This window comes from Xenopus tropicalis, chromosome 4 (genome assembly GCF_000004195.4).
Source record: "Xenopus tropicalis strain Nigerian chromosome 4, UCB_Xtro_10.0, whole genome shotgun sequence".
NCBI classification, from domain to species: Eukaryota; Metazoa; Chordata; class Amphibia; order Anura; family Pipidae; genus Xenopus; species Xenopus tropicalis.
The window spans coordinates 91,925,478-91,947,604 of record NC_030680.2 but is presented as its reverse complement, the minus strand read 5'-3'; the positions used below and the strand labels follow the sequence as shown (position 1 = coordinate 91,947,604).

Sequence of the window (22,127 nt, the reverse complement as noted above, 5' to 3'; positions counted from 1 at the left end):
GAAATGTAACAGTTCCACAAGGACACCAGGATGCATTCATTGGGCGAGGTAGTTTTGAAAGAAGTCACAAGTTTATGCGTAAGAGGTTAATAATAAATAAATAAATAAAAATAAAGGATAATAATAACCAATGTATTTTATACAACATTAGGCCCTCTTTCAAGCAGTAATTTTTTCAGTACTCCAAGCCCACAAGTGTTTAGAACAAGATGATGCCCTGCAAATCAACCCAAGTACTAACCAAACTGCACTAAACTTTCTGTTCAGCTCTTAATATTCGCCAGCCACCTCAAACCACACACTGTGTGCAGCCAAAGTTCAAAGATCAACTTGCTCATTTATTAATGCAAGTACAAGTGCCCCTGAGCTAAAGTGGCCACAAGGTTGTGCATGTATTGATGCTATTCAATTAAGGTACTTGTGTCCAAACATGCTCTTTGCCCTTCCACATAGTTGCCTTGGTCCTTAAGAATTGGGTCCTAGTGCACCTACTGACACAAGTTTATGAGTAAGAGGTTAGAGTATCTTCTTGAGACTGTTGGGGAAAATAAGAATTCTGCAGAAATGTAACGGTTACACAAGGACATTAGGATACATTCATTGGCTGAGGTAGGTTTTAAGGAAGTCACAAGTTTATGAGTAAGAGGTTAGAGTCTCAAGAATGTTGAGGAAAAAAAGAATTCCACAAAAGTGTAACAGTTGCACAAGGACGTCAGGATACATTCATTGGCTGAGGTAGCTTTTAAGGAAGTCAGAAGTTTATGAGTAAGAAGTTTGAGTCTCTTCTTGAGAATATAGGAGAAAATAAGAATTCTACAGAAATTTAATGATTGCACAAGAACATCAGGATTCATTCATTGGCTGAGGCAGTTTTTAAGGAAGTCACAAGTTTATGAGTAAGAAGTAAGAGTCTCTTCTTGTTGGGGAAAATAAGAATTCTACAGAAATGTAATGGTTTCACAAGGACATCAGGATGCATTCCTTGGCTGAGGTAGTTTTTAAGAAAGTTTATGAGTATAAGGTTAGAGTCTGCAGTATATTTATATATGGTATAAGTTGTTGGAGGGAGAAGTGGGGATCATTTATGGTAGAAGGTCAAACCTGGTGCAATGATTTTATTTTATGCACATTTACCCACTTTTTTGCAAAAACATCATAATCTTGAATTTGTGGTCCAAACATTGGTATACATTGCAATTTGGCCATCCCCTAGGTTAAAGAAAGAAATGTGGCTTCTCTTACTTTCACAACCAGTGATGCCCTATTCACACACCAAGAAGTAAGCAGTTTCTGTATGGATACAGTGTGCTCAAATAGGAGCACAGGGTGTTCTGTTTAAAACGCCCCTTTAAGATGTCATGCATGCCCAAATAGTCTAGCATTATTTAATGATAAGACAGTTTGTATCTAAATATCTAAACTATACTGATTATTTGGGCAAATGGGAAAGGCTCACAAAATGAATAGGAAATAGGGAAAGTTAAACCTTTAGGGCAAAGACAGATGGGGCGATTAGTCGGTCAGGTTTTTAAAATCTGTGCATCGACTAATTGCATATTTCTGCGTGGACAGGATTTTAAAAAAATTGTGGTGACTAATCGCCGTGTCTGTCTTTGCCCTTATCATACATTGATTAGCCTCTAAAAAAATCAAATAAACAGTGATGCAATTTTTGGAACTGCTGCCATGTAGTGCCAGGATTTGACTCTATACTGGTAGGTTTACTGACATCTGATTAAACAGATCATAATGTGTAATTGTCAGTAACTAGAGTTGAGAAATTTGATTGTTTCTACATTGGGGCAGAGACAGAAACAAGACATTCTCCGAAGATTTTCTGAATCTGTCAGCAATATTTAAATAAAGGATAATAATGACCAATGTATTTTATACAACATTAGGTCCTCTTTCCAGCAGTAATTTTTTTCAGTGCTCCAAGCCCACAAGTGTTTAGAACAAGATGATGCCCTGCAAATCAACCCAAGTACTAACCAAACTGCACTAAACTTTCTGTTCAGCTCTTAATATTCGCCAGCCACCTCAAACCACACACTGTGTGCGGCCAAAGTTCAAAGATCAACTTGCATATTTATTAATGCAAGTACAAGTTCCCCTGAGCTAAAGTGGCCACAAGGTTGTGCATGTATTGATGCTATTCAATTAAGGTACTTGTGTCCAAACATGCTCTTTGCGCTTCCACATAGTTGCCTTGGTCCTTAAGAAGAATTGGGTCTTAGTGCACCTACTGACTTGGGGAAATCTGGTGATACCGCCACCCTATATGTAGCGGTAGCTCTAGGGTTTAATCAGCGTATTGCATTAATAGGTGCACCACACTTGTTTCCAAAAAATGACATGCTTATACCATCCTCACAACAAAAATGTTAGCCACAACTTGCACCCGATTCACAATCACATGCAATTGTGTTTTGTATTGTTTTTTGACAAATTAGTTGCAATGCTGTGCTTGGTGGCAGTTACCCTGCATTGTGGGTAAAAAATATGGCAATTTGCATCCAAAATTGCATGTTGAATTTGCATAAGTAAATCACTCTTTGTGTGTATCTCAAGGAACAAGAATAACAGAAGCACCACATTGTCCACTCTGCTAATGGAATCTAAACTCTCTACCAGTGGCCAGCATTCAGGGAATTGCAACATAGGTGCAGAAAAATATTATTCCAATTTGTACATTTTGGGGTTTTTTTGCATTGCAATGTTTAAATACTGACTGTAGTGTTCCATGTTCAGTTTCCCTGAGACATTATTTAATGGCATCCAACCATAGGACCCAAGTAAAGGGTTATTCTCTTGAGTGCAATATTCCTGAGAAATGTATTTGCCGTAGATCACAAAACATATGGTTCACATTCCCTTTATTGTAAATATGGCTTACTGGGGCAACAGCCAAATTTAATTTGGCAAAAAAAAATTTATAAGCCATGCTGTGATGAAAGTTCCCTATTTAAAGGGGAATAATCATGAAATCAAAAGAAGAACCTGGCTTTTCCTGCACAATGTAAAAATGCACAGATAGCTATAGACATGTGGCGCTGGGCTATGATGTCAGGAAGGACCAAGTAAAAGTGAGAAGAGCAGTAATTGGTGCTTTAAAATAATATCAATAAAATATAAAGGAACATATGTAGTAAAATACCTTATTCTATATAAGATTCTCAGACTGTAGATTTTGATTTCATAATTGTTCAATTGTCAAATTGTCAAATTAATCTTTATTGACTAGATAGCAATTACCTAAATGACCTTTCCATAGATTATTAACAAAACAATTGATAGGAGACACAAAATATCATATACCATTTCAAAACAAATAGTTCTTGAAAGATCTAAGAACATTTTGTATACAATTTAGCACTTTTATTTCACTCTTTGCATAGATAAAAGAAGTACATAAACTGAAGAGTTAAAATAAGCACTCCCCTCAAATAAAACAACATGTAAGTTAAAACAATTGGTGAAAAAGTCAATAATTCAGTATATAAGAGTAAATATCAAAGATCAAACAAGGTCTTTGTTACTGTGAATAGGGAAAATTAAACAGGAATTAAACAGCAAATGTTCTATATTTGATGTCACTGTTTTTAAGAGTGCTGTCCCAATGATGGTGTTATCATTAGTAGCACTTAACACTATCCTATCTATGAAGGACATATAAAAGATGATGCTTGCTTCTTGGTGGAAAAAACAAAAAACAAATAATGTTTCCCTCAGCTAACTCATCCAATTTAGTTTGGTTAAGACTTTATTTTTATATGTGTTTTTGCTCTTTCACTGGCAGACTCTCTCTCTCTCTTTCCGCTCTCCACATTTAGAGGATATGGCTTGGAGGGTCCCAGCTGTTACCTTGTGCGTAACTACAAAGTGCCCTTGTGGGAGAACACGTCTAAAAGACAAGTGAAGCACAAACGAGCTATCCAAAGAGGACAGAGGAGAAGAGGTGGGGGGTAGGGATCAAGGGGAACATATGGGATCCTGACAGTAGTCAAGAAATACACACTGGCTTTATGAATGCCATGTGTCTGTCCATGTGTGCAGACCTTAGCAGTAACACCGCTCATGCATATTACTGCTCTTATACAGTAGTGCTATTTTAATCTCCTTTATTATTTGTTATACAAAGTCATACTGGGCCAGTTTAATTTTGATGGGAAACACATAACTCATGGTTTATCATATAAAAACTCCATTGAAGTAGAAGAAGATATTGATAATGAACTGTATCTGGCCCATTATATGCTGCACCATAGGCACTTAGGATAACAGTTTCTGTGTGTAAGGTAGTAGGGATATAACGATAAGACAGCATTACTGGTGGGTAAGGGTAAAATATAAGTGAAATTAATGCTGTATCAGCGCCCCCTGGAGGCTGGCTTTCCAGGTCATGTGTCTTTTCAGCACGAGTGGGTAGATGTTGCCATCTGTATCTTTCCATTTTATCCCCCTAGGCTATTGATCTCGCTAATACTTTAACCTGAGTTGCTATATCACTGTCTTAGAGCAATAGCAGACTTTTATCCTCTGCATAAGAAAGTTTTGTTGGCTAAATTAATCTGTAAAGGACCCTTTACAGTTATTATATATATTAATAAAACACTAACATATTCCACAGCCCTGTACAATAGAAGGGTTGGAACAGAACACTGTGGCAGTGTGTACGGTTTCATACATGAGGGGTATAGCTATATACTATATTCTATATGCTTTGGTTTAACAGTTTAACAATGAAAGGCAGAGAAGTTAGGCCTGCAAAAAAAATTATAAATAAATAATATATTTTTAATATGGATTTATTTTTTCTAAGCCTCTTTATACAAGGCAAACAGCTAACAAGAAGCTTGGATGTTCCTTCATAAGGCCAAGGAAGCAGAATACAAGGGGAATGCTTGTATTTGGGTACAATCAAATCTAAGATGCAAAGGAGGGAGTCTACAAGGCAGGTCATTTTGAAAGCATGACCTCAGATAAAAGAGAAAACATTTTTTTACCTGCTGTGCTCAGCTAGAACATTGGACTCCAACAGAAACAAAAACAGAGACGGTCCTGAGGAGCAGGCATGAGAACAAAGGCAGACCAACTGAGACGACAAATATGTATAAACAAACTGCAGGTGCTTTGTTTAATTAACTGACCACTGTTAGCATGAAAGCAATCAGATGGTACAACAGCTCACTAGCAAAACTGGCATGTATTGGCATCTACTAATTACAGATGAATTTAAAAACCAACTGCTTACCCCTTTCCTTCTAGTCCCTTTGTGTTATTAGGTATGGGGTTATAGTCGCTTAATTGTCTTTTCCAACTTTGTAAACATATTTCTGAGTTATTATGTATTATTTCTGAGTTAAGATGTATTTTTTGTACACTCTCTCTTTAGGAGGCCTTATTTCTTCTTTTGGTCTTAAATATCGCTTATATGCAGATGACATCCAAGACAGGGACCTCCCTCCTACTGTGTCTCATACCACATGGCACTTATTCCCTGTGCATTTATATATATTTATTGTATTTATTTATTTATTATAACACTTGTCCTCCCAGTGTGTAATCTTGTATTTTGTAATATTGTACAGTGCTGCATACCCTTGTGGCGCTTTATAAATAAAGTTATACATATATACATACATACATTTGAATGTTGTAAATAAAGGCATTAAATGGGTGGTTCACCTTTAAAGTAACTTTTGGTATGTATAGAATTACCTATTCTAAGCAATTTTTTAATTGGACTTCATTATTTATTTCTTATAGTTTTTGAATTATTTGCCTTCTTCCAACTCTTTGCAGTTTTAAATGGGTGTCACTGACCCCAGCAGCAGCCAAACAACTATTGCTCCATGAGGCTACAGTTTTATTGTTATTGTTACTTTTTGTAACTTTCTTTTCTATTCAGTCCCTCTCCTCTACATATACTAGTGTCTCATCTCACTCCCTTGTTGCTAAGGTAAGTTTGACCCTAGCAACCAAATAACAGCTGAAACCCAAGACTTGAGAGCTCCTGAACTTAAAATTAAATAACTAGAAAAACTACAAATAATAAAAAATAAAGACCAATTGCAAATTGTCTCAGAATATTACTCTCTACATCATACTAAAAATTAACTCAAAGACGAACAGCCCCTTTAAAGCCCTTTATGGCCTGTGGCTTTACTGGACAACTTCCTAGCTTCCCATCAAGGACTTATGTGTTGAAATGTTTAAACATTTTTTTGCAGGCACTCTTGCCATTGGAGTTAGCCTTTGGGTTAAAATACAAACATTTTTAAAACCATAAATAGGCATTAAACTTGAAACTTGACAGATTTGTTCTATTCCAGCCACCTTCAGAATTTGTAGCATAGATAACTCCTTTGAGCCTTTCAATGACACATTAAAATAATCAGAAGGTTGCTAACATTGGGTATGACTAAAGACAAAGAGTGTGAGCACACTTGGCATCTAGCTGACCACAAGTCTATGCAATTTATTTAAACAGCGCATTAAAAGAAATTACATATCCATTGACAATTTCACATAAATGACCTTTGGAAACAAATGAACTAATATTGGTGCTTTGCTGAAACTGAGCAAAGAAACAAACTGTATTATCTTTACAAATGTTCTGACCCAGAATCAGTTTGTACCAATACTAGTTAAGGGAATAATAGTTAGGACTGACAGAATTGCAAAACCCTTGGATTCTGGCCATTCAGGCTGTTCCAAAACGGTCACCACATTTAACAGCTATAAACATATACATATTTTTGTACATATATTTTCTTTATAGAGACTTATTGACTTCCTTATACTGATACTTGGCTTAGACTGAGACCTTTAAAGGGAAAGGATAAACTTATTTAAAAGCAAAGATAGCATTTAGATATTATTAACTTGCTTCTTTTGGAGAATTATTGGTTGCACTTATACTCGAGTAAAACTTGGTTAGTTTCTAGAAGCAAAACAACATTTCACATTAGCCCTCTTTTAACATCCTTTCTTACATACAAAGTTACACAATAGATTATAAAGCCTCTACAGTTTGCCAGCTATTATGACCAAGATTTTGAGAGAAGGTCTTATTTCGCTTCAGAGTCTATCACTACCGAATAAATATAAGTACCAGTGCTCTCGAAGGCCTCAAACTGCACAGGCCAAGGCAATACCTCACACTGAGACATCAAATTTCAGACAAGCTTGCTAAGGAACATGGACCAACCATTTTCCATCTGTATGTACTCAGCTAGTCAGCAGATAAACAGACCTGGATGAGAACTAATCTCTGCTACACTGTTTCATGGGTCAGTTTTTAAGAACAGAAATGAATAAGCAAACACTGCCTTCAATTGCAATTTACAAATATCTATCTATCTAATTGATAATAAGGGAAAGTGCACCTCTAATAACACATGCACTTTTAATATAATTACACAAAAGTATACAAATCCACCCATATAAATAGCAGCTGTCACCTTATATAATATGTTCTTGCTACTCCTCCATTTTATTATTTATTTTGCATGAATTTCACTGCTTAAAGGGACAGAGTACACCCCTTTTCAAGATCAGTTTAATGAATAAAATTACCAGTGGTGGCAAGAAGTTAAAAATCCAAAATTCCAAAATGCCTCTTAGTGCTCTAGCCCCTACAGGAGGGGATTTTGTAAATTACCCCTTTTGTATTTAACATCATAAGTATTTCTAGAAAGAAAAGTCTTATCTAGAATGTGCTGAGAGATTAATGGGAATGCATTAGCATGTCAGCATGTTACATGCGTGTGTACCTAGGGTGGTGTCTCATTTCTAAGTTATCACATTGCCTTTCCAGTTACACTAGTGTGAACTGTGCATCTGCTTACATTGATAAAGGAGGGGAGCAGCAGAAAGCTCTGGGCTTTGCACTTTACACACAAAAAGACTTGCAGCTTGTGAATGACTCTTCCTTGTTGAAGCTAATGTAACACTCCAGTGACGTCTACTCTAGTGGCACTAACTGGTATATTTTAAAATAACCGTTGTGTCTTTATTTACATTTTTAAATGTTCTTGAAAGCTGCTGCTCTGCAGCTCAATGAATTGTTGGTTAAAGGAAAAAAATCTCCTGCCCTCTGTTTTTAACCAATAGCTCACCAATATCCCAATACCAACCCTCTAATTGCACATAGCGATTGGTGACCACCATCTTCAAATGCATCACATCTGGTATCAGTCTCCCTGGCAGAAATCACAAACCAAAAGCATGCATAATGGAAACTATTTATGAGAATTATTATTATTATACCACTTTTATATTCACTTCCAACTATTTACAAGGACCTACTGATCCACACACCTTGTGGAAATTAAAGCGATACTTACACTAAATGCAATATCATTTCCATAATACAATATCACAAAGGCATTTTTTTCCCAAGCTGACCTGTGTTGAAAAGTTTATATCACGGTGACTACAGATATAGGAATTAAGTTGCTGACCATGTTTTTTTTATTGAAGCACAGAGCAGCCCAATTTCCTAAATGCTAGTAATAAAATGAATAAGGAATATTTGACTACTGTAGCTCTAAAAATAGGGGCAGTCCTAAAAGACCTTCCCAAGAGGTCCTAGGGATGACATACCAGCAAAAGTGTGTTTAACCAGTGAGGCTGACTAGTGTGTATGCTGTTGAGTATATTGCACAGGATTCACACATGCACCTGCGGTATGTGGGGAGATTGGGCAATAATGCCTCAGGTGGTAGAAGCACTCAGACTACCTCTAAATATCTCAATCGTGTCTGGGCGTGTTACAGTCACTGACAGGTCCCCTTCTGTATCTTACAATAGAATAAGATTGTTTCTTTTTCAGTGAAAGACTGAATTCCCAAGAAATCCTTCCAAGACCCATAAAAAACTGACTACAACAAGACTTTACAATATCCTCTTAGCTGACAACCAGAGAGCAGGGCTGGTCTTATAAATTGCAGGACCCCCTACACAAGGTGTTGCCAGCTGGCACATGATTCCAGGGCTGGGGGCGAATAGTGCCTGCCTCTCACTCTCTCCATGTGACTGATGTTGTAACCCTGCCACACATGGTCAACATTTTGTACGATTATATTGGTGGGTGTATGGCCAGGTTTATTTGTGTTTCTGATCTTACCACAGGATAGCTTTCATGTTCACCTGTTCACCTTTGCTTTCGGGATGGAGACTGGGAGTCAAGCAGAAATATCGGAAAGTAGGAAGAGCCAGGGCCCAAAGGCCACATCCAATACAGATACATGCTCACTATGCTTAACATTCTCTTTTCTTGAGTATTATAAGCAACTGATATACTGTTGTGTAGCAACAGTTAATGTATATAACTTTCTTCCAGAGTACGGTATGTCACATACAGTGCCGGAACTAGGTAATCTTTCTACGGTGCATTCCTTGGTGCTGTTCAGCTCTACCCCTCTTCTAAAAACACAAGTCCCTGGCTTGCCTTTGCCTTCACATGCTCAGGTATTTTTTAGCTACTATTTTACTCAGACAGGAACAATATATAGAAGGAAATTACCTCTGAACTAACTAAGTATCCTATACAAAAACTAAGTATCATATACAAATACTAAGTATCCTACACAAAAGATGCACCTGTGTGAGCAAAAATCACGATAATTGAGTTTAGTAGAGGGGCACAGACATTTGATAAATGTATGAGGCTCCTGCTTCTTCTGCCTACTCCTAGTTTGAATGGTTCTCTTACTGTCTACACAGGAAGATGTGAACATTCTGTCTGCTATCACTCAAATGCCAGTTAGAGGCCCTTCAGTGGAATTCTTCAGCAATCAAAGAAAAGCTTGGTCGTGTTGGCAGGATACACAACTTAGGTTAATAGCTTACTTTCTTTTTAAAACCATGGGAAAACACATTTTACCTTGTTCTTATCACTTCCTAGTAAGAGGCTTATTTTTACTGGCCACAGCTTAAACAAGCGTGTAAAAAAAAAAGGTTTGTTTAGCCTGCTGTTTCTATAAAAGAGCAAGGCTATATAAAAGGAGAAGAAAAGGCAAAATTACTGGGGGGGGTGCCAAAATGTTAGGCACCCCCCAGTGTTTGTAATCACTTACGTTATACCCCAGGTTGGTGCTTCTGTTAGGAGAAAACAAAAGAGCTGCAAAAGAGCGATCCTCTACCTTCTTTCGTCTATCTTCGAAATCTCAGGGCTGATGCATGCACACTAAACTCTGGCTTGTCCCTCTACTGCATGCGCAAGTGGTGCAAATACAGAAGAAGGACGAGGATCAATCTCTTGCAGCTACCCCGGGCTGGTGCGGTTTTCTCCTAACATGGTAAAAGGTAAGTGATTACAATCACTGGGGGATGCCTAACAATTTGACACCCCCCAGTAATTGTACCTTTCTTTCTCCTTTAACAAATAAAAAGAAAATGACCAGGGGAGGGGAACAGATTTGCTTTGGGGTGCAAAAATACAGCAATGAAAAACCGGCCTTCTTTAAACTTTCCATGTTTTTAAATTGCTTTTTATTAAAGAACAATTAAACACATAACATTTAAGAAGAGAACAATTAATACTCTCTTACAGATAACTATTTTGTATTTACAAAAAAGAAAAAAAGACACTAAAAGGGGGCAGGTAAGTGAAGGTAAATATCAAGTCACTGACAAGATGAAATTTAAAGTCAGAGGGTCACTTGCAAAACTATGCTATGGGAAGGAATTAGTTCCTTTCTTTATCTGTCAGCACAGCAGAAAATGCAGACGAGGCAAGCTCTGCGCAGGACATGAGAAGCATCTTCTCACTGGAGAAGTTGCCTGAAAATTCATTTAGCTCCAAGGCCACTGGCACAGCAGCCCTACAAGAGAGTCATAGTGCAGAAGGGATAGCTCAGCATAAACTTTATTTGTGTATGATATACAAAGTGGTAGTCTATTTGATGTTTTGTGGATATTGAATTATTTACATTTTTTGTTATGCAGCTATCGGCTTGAAATTTCAAATAGCCATGTGGTGGCTAGGAGTTAATTACCCTAGCAACCAGGTAGCATTTAGGTTCATGAAAAAGGTAAACTTTTAGTAAGGTCATGTTGTCTCTTGGTGTAACCCATACATGGTTGTAACCAGGCCCAGCTTAGGGACGACATGCCGCCCCGCCACACCTAAACTTGCTCGCATACGGAGCAATGGGAACAGGACGTGCTTAAACTTAAGTGTGTCCTGCCGCCAGTGCTCCGCATGCACAATACTAAGGGGGGTGGGAAATGAGGGCAGCCTCTGGGCGCCCCCCCGAGAAATCTGGTGCTGGTTGTAACAACATGGCAGTCACGGAATATTATGTAACAATATTACTTTATACTGTAATATGGTTACACCAATTTAAGCTCTGGACAAGAGTAATCAAGTTTTTTCAGAGCACTGCAAATGGGAAAAACAAAAATTACTAAAATGAAGAACTAGATTTGTCAGTTAGTTAAAGGGTGGTTCACCTTTAAGTTAACGTTTAGCATCTTAAACGGATACTGTCATGATTTTTATGGTGTACTTTTTATTTCTTAATCACACTGTTTACATAGCAAATAATTCACTTTACTATTTAAAATTTCATTTTTGAACCAACTAATGCATTTTTTTTAGTTGTAATATTGGTGTGTAGGCAGCCATCTTAATGCATTTTGCCTTAGTCTAATCTTTCAGAAGGAGCCAGAGTTACACATTAAAACTGCTTTCAGGTAACCTATTGTTTCTTCTACCACCGTGTAACTGGAGGAGTCCCAAGCCGGACTTGGATTTCTTTCTATTGAGTGCTATTCTGATATCTACTGGGAGATGCTATCTTGCTACCTTCCCATTGTTCTGCTGATCGGCTGCTGGGAGGGGGTGATATCACTCCAAGTTGCAGCTCGTCAATATGAGTGTAACTGAAGTTTATCAGAGCACAGGTCACATGGTTGTGGCACCCTGGGAAATGAAGAATATGGTTAGCCCTATGTGAAATTTCAAAATTAAATATAAAAAAATATGTTTGTGTTTTAAAAAAATGATTTCAATGCAGGATTCTTCTGGATAATCTCTATTAACTGATGCATTTTGAAAAAAAACTTGTTTTTCCATTTTCCTATCAACTTTTTTAATTTTAATAGTTTTTTAAATATTTGCCTTGCTCTTCTGACTCCTTCCAACTTTCAAATGGGGGTCACTGACCCTGGCAGCCAAAAAACTATTGCACTGTGAGGCAACAATTTTATTGTTATTGTTACTTTCTATTACTTATTTTTATATTGAGGCCCTCTCTTATTCATGTTTTTGTTTCTCATTTAAACCACTGCCTGGTTGCTAGGGTAATTTGGACCCTAGCAACCAGATATCAACTACTTTCCAGACTGGAAAGCTAATAAACAAACAACTGCATAACTCAAAAACCACAAATAAAAAATGAAGACTGAATGCAAATTGTCTCTGAATAGCACCCTCTACAACAGTGATCCCCTACCCATGAGCCACATTCAAATGGAAAAAGTTTTGGGGAGCAACTCAAGCATGAAAAAGTTCCTGGAGTGCCAATGAGAGCTATAATTGGCTATTTGATAGCAACTATGTGGACTGGCAGCCTATAAAAGTCGCTGTTTGGTAATTACACTGGGTTTTTATGCAATCAAAATTAAAAAATAAGCACCTGCTATGAGGTCACTGGGAGCAACATCCAAAGGGTTGGTGAGCAACATGTTGCCCCCGAGCCACTGGTTGGGGAACACTTCTCTACAACATACTAAAAGTTAATTTAAAGGTGAGCAACTCATTTAATATAAAATAACTGTTTCTCTTGATAGTTTATAAGAAAAAGAATCACTTGCAGGAATCTGCACAATTAAACCTAACCTAGTTTTTTGTTATACTGTCCCTGAAATACGATTACTTATAAGAATCTGAACTATGTTAGGTGTAAAATGATACAGTTAAGTGCCTAGCCCCTGCATGCCCTCTCACCTACTGTTCAGCAATAAACTAAAGAAATGTCCTGTCCCTCAGCATCACATAACCTCTGTACAGGATACTCCTGAACTAATGATACTGCTCCAAAATAAGTTCTAGAGTGCTCTTTTTTTGGAAACACAAGCAGCATATGTTGTTTTCTATTTCATATTATTACTTTCTTTATTTCTATTATTTATTGGAAATGTGGTCTTTTTTACTGTTAAATTTTAATGCAAATTCCAATACATTCAACACAAAAACCTGTAAGAAGAAGGCTAAATGAGCAGGGACACTGTAAAATAAATATTAACATTACTGCTGTAAAAATCAAACCCTTTTAAGACCGCAAACATTACAGGTACACAGGTATGATATAAAACCTATACCTACAAAGACTGTTACATTTGCAATGCTCCTGGTTTATAATTATGGTATACGCACTTACCAGAATCCCCTCTCCACATTTTTCACTCATGGTCCTTCGGGGTATGTCTAATACTAAACAGAAAAAACAATGGTCCTAGTTTACTTGTACGGGCTGCTCTTCTTAAGCTTGTCTTGGTTGCCAGTTTGTTTTAGCTCTGTAGATTTCTGAGCTGCAAAGCAAAAAGAAGTTGATTTAATAAAATGAATGGGAGCAGCAGGCATGGCAGTATCAGTATACCAGAGGAGGAGGATATTTTGTTAACATGGTCACATGGTCCTCTAACACATTATTAATACAGCGACTACAGTGAATTAATATACATTGAACCTTCCCATACAGAGGGTTTTTTATAGTTCTCACTCTAGTGGTTAACTCTCTAATCAGGGTTCAGTACTTTCGCTTATGAATAACACATATTACTTTTACATGAAGGCAGTATAAATATCAGCCAGATGGCAACGCAATAAACCTGGGGCATGTAAAAAACTGTTTAAGATTCAAAAGTATCCAGAGAGAATGACTGATTGCACATTTTGCTATAGTCCTTTGCACTTAGCCTGGACAATACATTCACTTTGAGGATAGAAAAGCTCACCTGCTGTAAGATGTTGGTAAAGATCTCTAACTCATTTATGTATTACTGTAGACGAACATGACTCTCTGTATACTATGAATACCAAATATAACATTCTTATAACAACCTTTCTAAAGCTCTGATAAGTAATGGGTGTTTCAATAAATAGTATATAAATCTGCACTAGTAAGGTGTGCCTTCTGTCAGATCACTATATGGACATGCTCTGGCCTGCAGGTCATGTGGCATGAGAGTAGACCAGTGTGTGGCAAGAATAAGATATGGATACAGTTAAAAAGGAAATAAAACTAGAAAACTAGTACATCCCCTGCACCCCCCCCCCCCCAGAATCAGAAAATGTATTGGGCTTGATGGTGATATGCCCCAGGCTAAAGCCAGATGGTATGACTAGAATGAATAGAAACAGACTTGGATTACATACAGCTGGATGTTAATGCAGCACTGAGTTTGCCCTTGAGAAGAAAATATTTTTTGGGGAAGGTTGCTTTCCAAGGACTGAACCTCAGTTCACACAGAAGTGAAATCCTACGGGCAGTAATTGTTCAACTTTTTCAATTCATGAACCTGCGGAAGGTCTAACCTGTGGTTAACAAATATACTTAAATAATGGCGTCAGTAATTCACCCATCCAAGAATACCTAGCAAATAAGCTCTCATCCCAAATTTCTAATTTAACTAACGTTTAAGTTGGGCTTTCAGATGTATCTATCTGTAGGAGAGAAAACAAATTCAAGCTGCCCCTCAGGGTGGCCCATCCTACAGTTTGAAGACCACTGCCTTAGGGTTCACAAGAGCTATAAATCACGCCATTGAAACCATTCACATATTTATATGATAATTTGACATCTGGGGGCACTGCTAGTATAAAAAATGCATAGAGTATAATATAAAATTAGTTATTGATCTGCAAGATAAATATTTTTCAAAATAAGTTTTTTCATCAGAGCAGTCCCACTTAGGGCTCGTCGCATTTTATTCTTATTCTAAAAACATAACAATGTTTTTTCTTGTGCATTTAACAAAGGGGTCTGTTCAAAAAAAGGTAAGAAGGGGGTTTGTATAAAATGCTGTGGCTTGGGGATGAAAAGTATGAAACCCACTGCTGCATATTTGCATCATCTGTAGTTGTGAACAGGTGGTAAATTGTTCTACTTGAAGACCTTTTACAGGTCAACACACATCTGAGATAAAGAATTTCTATTTCAAAGATGTTATATGTAGCACAGTAATGAGACATTCCAGTTCAGGATTTTTTTTAAAGAATATACATGAAAACTTTATTCTGTAAATGTCCAACCTTCATATAAAATTTACTAAAGACGCTCATAATTCTTGTCAAACCCAAAAAATTGGGTCATAAAGCCAAGAGAATCTGTAAAATACAATATTTTAAAAGACAAAAATGAAATACTGTAGTATAAAATCAGAAAACAACCTATGCAAACCATGAATATGCTAGTAACATACACAGAAGTATTCTAGATTGCAGGCACTTTGCTCGGGTGTGAACACCTACCATAATCATATTTTTTATATGTTTATAGCTTTGATTAGGCAGGCAAACCTGTATCCTATCAGAACATTGTAATACCAAGTGTCAACTCCAACAGAAATAAAATTTGCAAAAGTTTCTCTAAAGTAATCAAACCTCACACACACACACATATTTATTTGTATATAAATATATATATACAAAAATATTCCTTACGAATGGAAATAACTCTCTACAACTATAATAAATAACACATACTGCATATAGTTTCTTTAGGCTATGTACTGTATATCAACTTATACTTAGAAATTGCCTTTGCTGGCAGAAATTAAGCAAATAAACTCATTAAGACCTACTTAATCTGAAATTAACAGATCATGTACGTGCTTTTAAAGCATTCAAGTTAGCTGGGACAGCGGAAACTTTCATCAGGTACAAGGAAGCAAATAAAGCATGCAAAAAAGCTATCAAGCAAGCTAAAATAGAGATGGAAAGGGATATTGCAGCAAGGAGTAAAAAGAATCCAAAATTATTTTTTAATTATGTGAATAGTAAAAAAATGAAGCAAGAAGGGGTGGGAACTTTATTATCACGGGGGGGTACGTTGGTTGATGAGAACGGGGAAAAAGCAGAAATTTTGAACTCTTATTTTTCATCTGTCTATACATCTGAGGAGCCAGATAATGAAGGTTTCCCTTTTAATATACCCAGTGCTAGTAATTTAGCTACTGACGCGTGGGTCACTCAGGAGGAGATTCAAAAGAGACTTGAACATGTAAAGGTAAACAAAGGTCCAGGACCGGATGGGATTCATCCCAGGGTATTAAATGAGCTGAGCGCTGTGATTGCCAAGCCTCTTCACATAATTTTTCAGGATTCGTTGAGGTTTGGCATGGTGCCGAGAGACTGGCGGATTGCTAATGTGGTGCCATTATTTAAAAAGGGATCTCGTTCTCAGCCTGAAAACTATAGGCCTGTTAGTCTGACATCAGTAGTAGGAAAGCTTCTGGAAGGGGTAATAAGGGATAGGATAGATGAATACATTGCAGTTCACAATACTATTAGTTTGTGCCAGCATGGTTTTATGCGTAACAGATCTTGCCAGACTAATTTAGTTGCCTTTTATGAGGAGGTGAGCAGGAACCTTGATGCTGGAATGGCAGTTGATGTCATCTACTTAGATTTTGCTAAAGCGTTTGATACAGTACCTCACAGAAGGTTAATGATCAAATTGAGGAATATTGGCCTAGAACATAATATTTGTAATTGGATAGAAAACTGGCTGAAGGATAGAGTACAAAGAGTGGTGGTAAATGGAACATTTTCTAATTGGGCCAGTGTGGTTAGTGGAGTACCGCAGGGGTCAGTCCTTGGTCCTTTGCTTTTTAACTTGTTTATTAATGACCTGGAGGTGGGCATAGAGAGTACTGTTTCTATTTTTGCTGATGACACTAAATTGTGCAAAACTATAAGTTCCATGCAGGATGCTGCCGCTTTGCAGAGCGATTTGACAAAATTGGAAAACTGGGCAGCAAACTGGAAAATGAGGTTCAATGTTGACAAGTGCAAAGTTATGCACTTTGGTAGGAATAATATAAACGCGAACTATCTACTGAATGGTAGTGTGTTGGGGGTTTCCTTAATGGAGAAGGATCTAGGGGTTTTTGTAGATCACAAGTTGTCCAATTCCAGGCAGTGTCATTCTGTGGCTACTACAGCAAATAAAGTGCTGTCTTGTATAAAAAAGGGCATTGACTCAAGGGATGAGAACATATTTTTGCCGCTTTATAGGTCCCTGGTAAGGCCTCACCTTGAGTATGCAGTGCAGTTTTGGGCTCCAGTCCTTAAGAAGGATATTAATGAGCTGGAGAGAGTGCAGAGACGTGCAACTAAACTGGTAAAGGGGATGGAAGATTGAAGCTATGAGGTTAGACTGTCGAGGTTGGGGTTGTTTTCTCTGGAAAAGAGGCGCTTGCGAGGGGACATGATTACTCTGTACAAGTACATTAGAGGGGATTATAGGCAGTTGGGGGATGTTCTTTTTTCCCATGAAAACAATCAGCGCACCAGAGGTCACCCCTATAGATTAGAGGAATGGAGCTTCCATTTGAAGCAGCGTAGGTGGTTTTTCACGGTGAGGGCAGTGAGGCTGTGGAATGCCCTTCCTAGTGATGTGGTAATGGCAGACTCTGTTAATGCCTTTAAGAGGGGCCTGGATGAGTTTTTGAACAAGCAGAATATCCAAGGCTATTGTGATACTAGTATCTACAGTTAGTATTACTGGTTGTATATATATATAGTTTATGTATGTGAGTGTATAGATTGGTTAGTATAGGTTGTGTGCTGGGTTTACTCGGATGGGTTGAACTTGATGGACAATGGTCTTTTTTCAACCCTATGTAACTATGTAATTATGTATAAATCATTGTATAAATCTTGTAATAGATTTCTATGCAAAAGCACTACAGCTGTAATAGTGTAAACCTTATAACAAACTGAGCAACACATCAGTAAACTGATTTACAAACAATCATTATTCAAATACTGTAACTCCAATTTTAAGGGGTCACAGAAATAAAAACACAAATTTGGGAAAATGTAAAATGACTTTAGAATTGGTGTGGGCCATAAAAAATTATTTGAAAGGTGGGAAAATCTAAACTGTTTCATGAAAAGTAATATTCACAGGGAACAAATAGGTCTTTTTAATTAAAATGGGCTAAAATTAAGGTGTAAAATGTGTTACTCAGTGTCAAACAATGTTTGAAGGAGAAAGAAAGGTAAAAACTAAGTAAGCTTTATCAGAAAGGTCTATGTAAATACAGCCATAAGCACTCACAGAAACGCTGCACTGACTTCTCTGTAAAAAGATTAGTGTCTGTAATTCCTGTGCCAGAGACACACAGCTTTCTGTTCTCTGCTCTTTCCTGCTTCCCCCTCCCTCAAGAATGCTAAGGACTCACTCCCCCCACTTAGGAATGTGGATCTGAGCCAATCAGCAGGAAGCTGACTCATAGGGGCACATTCATGAAAACGTGAGTTCGAATCCCGAATGGTATAAATTTGGATTGGATACGATAATTTCTTAAGATCGCAAATATCACGAAAATGCTTATGAAAAAATCGTATTAGTCACGATAATATCATATCGGCGATCTGAAAGTCACAAAATTTTCGTATCCGAATGATCGTAAAATGCAGGAAAACCTTTCCGACTTTGATCCTTCTGTGCATGATTTTGGAAGCCTCCCATAATGGCACTGTGCAGCTCCAACCTGGCCCAAGGAAAGTCACGATACTGAAGCTTGAATGAATCTGAAACTTTCATACTCGGTGCAACAATGCGATTTTGTTGCACAAATTTTGTCGCGAAAAATACGAAAAAGTCTCTGAAAATACGCCGATCGAATGCTCAGAGCGTTCGTGGATTAGTAAATGTGCCCCATAGTCTTACTAACTGAACATGTTCACTTGGTCTGCATGTCTGTGCAGGAGTGAGGCATTATGGGAACTTTCTTTACACGGCTCAGCGTTTTTTCTTCCTGTTTGGATTCAGATCTTCTGAACAGGTGAAATATGGGGAGACTTAAGGGCACTATTGAGACAACTGAAAGTATGCCTGCAGCTTGAGATTAACTCTTTACTAGCCTTTCCTTCTCCTTTAAGACTGCATGCAAAATATGGAAGAGCATGCCTTAAACAAACTCTGTAGGCTACAGATATAAATCAAGGCACTTGTAAGGGAAATGTTTAAGTATCAAAACAAAAAAATATGTTTTCTGAGGATCAAATTATCTGAATAACCTCTGCTAAATTAATAGTAGGGTAGCTTTTGGGAGTAAATTTAACGTGTCTTTAATTTCTTCAATAAAAATCAGTTATTTTTATTACTGTGGCAAAAATCATTCTTGCTAGTACTGTTCTACTGATACCTATAGAAGAAATGGCTCTCCTGGCAAAGCATGTGAGAAGGGTTACTTTAAGCGACAAAGTTTTCAATATTATTATCCAGACATGGCGACGGAACAAGACAAAGTTGTTTTTATTTGTTTAAAATAAAACATGAATAATATGAACATTTACTTTGTTTTTGGAAGACAGGCAGACAGTGGTTAGAACAAACAAAAAGAGGACGTTTCTAATGAATTTTTAAATAGCAGGCTGAAAGGAACTTGAAGTCTCAGCTGGGAGGTGAAAGGAAATTTCAAAATGATCTACTTTTGAAAAATCCTGCACTTTAAAGGAACTAATTTTTAAATTGCAAATGAACACACATATATTTATATGCAAATGTCCTTATTTCTGTAAAAATGCATTTATGCTGCTGTGTAATATTTTGGCGCTACATAAAGGACAATATATTCATAAAAAAGTTTATTCTACCTTTGACTCACAGCAGGTCTTTCTGGCTGAAAAGAAAATTAAGTGATTTGAGTCAGGTACTTGACGGAATCCTGCTAGGGACAATTTTGATCAGCTTTGATTGGCTTTTCCTTTCTCATCTATGCTTCCTTAGTACATAACTTTAAAACTATAACTATTCTCCTGTACCTATTACAGAGGTGTGTTAAAGGAGTTTTTGAATGCCTAATACTTCAAATGAACACTGGCAATTATTGTTGGCATCTTTTTCAGATATCACTGAATGCTTACTACACATGCACACATCTTACTTAAGGGGAATTTTAAAAAACCGGGGAAAGCAAATATAATGATGGAAGCAGTGTTGGACTGGGGTGTCAGTGGCCCACTGGGGCTGCTGTCTGGGTGCCCCACCCCAGTCGCAAGACCCCCTGCACCCCTGCCGCCATGTGCCGCACCCGTATGCACACTGTTCCAGGCAGGGGAGCAGGGGGAGCACTGGGGGATGCAGCCCCACTAGGGCCGGAGTCCACCAGGAAAATGTTGCCCCTTGTAACTTTAAGAGACGAAATTCCAATTTGTAAATCAGATTTTCGGCTCTTCTAGTGCAGAGACCACGATTGTGCTATCTGCACTATTGATGCAGCCCACCGCAACATCTGAAAGGCAGCCTGAGGGCCAGGAACTCCCCTAATTGGGTTTTACCAATGTATCTAGGTATGAAACATCTGACTAGAAGACTCTGCTTAGCAACTCATAGCCTTTTAATTCATCATAGTTTGTAATTTGAAACAAATTTTTATGTGTTGTATATGCTTTTATCTAGTATCAACTAGAGAAAATGGAAAATATAAGGAAGGATTTAAAAGTGAAAGGCTTTAAACGTGAAAGTGAGGTACTTTAAAGGAACAGTAACACCAAAAAATGAAAGTGTTTTAGAGTGATACTGACACTAAAAAACGACTACTCAAAATATGAATGTACATAAAAAGTTGCCTATAGGTCATGTTCATTGATTTTTGCTGAGAGATTTGCTTTTGTAAATAATTGTTACTTGAAGTTCATAAACCTGACTGTTTTGCCAACCTGACTGTCCCTTCTCAGCCTGTCAGTTATAGCTTCCAATGCTAACGGCCTCCTGCTGGACAAATATGGCAGCCCCCTTATACATAAACATGGGGGATCAGACAGGTAATATAAAAGCATTGGGCAGATATTTTTATGGCAAAAATAAAGGTCATGCAAAGACAATGTTAGGATAGATGTAAAAAAAGGTTTAATTTCTGGTGTCAGTAGCTCTTTAAAGTAATTAAAACATAACGTCCTGTTGCAGTCATGTGTTTGATTCAGAAACACTACTATATGAATAAGCTGCTTTTTAGCCATGGGGGAAGCCATCCAAGTTGAAATAGGACTTAAAGGCACAGATTAAAAAGCAGATAAACTCTGCAGTGGTTTAACAATGCATTTATAAGTATCATTCTTCCCCAGTTCGCTTCTTGCGTTAAAAAAACTGACATTATCTCTCTAACTGTACAATTTACGGCATTTTTTGTCATAATCTTTGGGTGTGAATAGAAATTGGTGACAGTTCTGTCTTTGGTGACAATTCTGGCGATAATATTTAGTTAACCTTAAGAAACAGCTGATGTAGCGTGGATGCGATAAGAGATAATATATATGTGCACCAAAAAAATTCGCAGTGCCAGGTGTGTCATTTTGAAGCACAGCCTTTGGCTGGCTACAGTTTACCTGATGATGATATGCATATGAATGATATGTTGCAGAATATTTGCTCAAAGCTTTCTATACGTATATCTGCACTTTAGTAAAAGGAGGAGGTACAAAAAACATGCAGATGCTAACAGCTCACTTAAGAAAATTTGCCATTGTAGGTGGTTGATGGGCCACTGATAAAGGGAAAAAATATCCCCTTGTGTAACATGAGTATAATGAACAGGACTAACATAGAACTTATTTTTTGTTTTAATCATGAATAATCTATGGCTTTGTTATTTCTTGAGCTAAACAGGAAAACTGAAGCTCAATGGTAGATAATTCATTTATCACCACATAGATCGGGGTGGGCAAACTACAGCCCGCGGGCCACATCCGGCCCGTTTACCTTTTTAATCCGGCCCGCCGACTCCTGATTGGTTGCGCCCCGTGCGTGAGTGTGACGTCAGAACGCACGGGGCACAACAGTATAAAACTTCAGATGCAGCGGAAGCTGGGGGACTGACACAGCCGGAGGAGGCAGGAGGTTGCTGGAGGATGGAGCATGGAGCCAAAGGAAGCTGTA

The 22,127-nt window shown here is 37.6% G+C and overlaps 1 protein-coding gene across 1 annotated transcript in view; it reads right to left on the bottom strand.

Moving 5' to 3' along the window:
• slc6a9 (solute carrier family 6 member 9) overlaps positions 1-22,127 on the bottom strand; it is a 78,659-nt gene that overhangs the window by 42,843 nt on the left and 13,689 nt on the right. The window contains exon 2 of the mRNA XM_004913970.4: positions 13,395-13,545. Coding sequence (XP_004914027.1) covers positions 13,395-13,424 — 30 coding nt within the window. The 5' untranslated portion in view covers positions 13,425-13,545. The remainder of the gene's footprint in view (positions 1-13,394; positions 13,546-22,127) is intronic.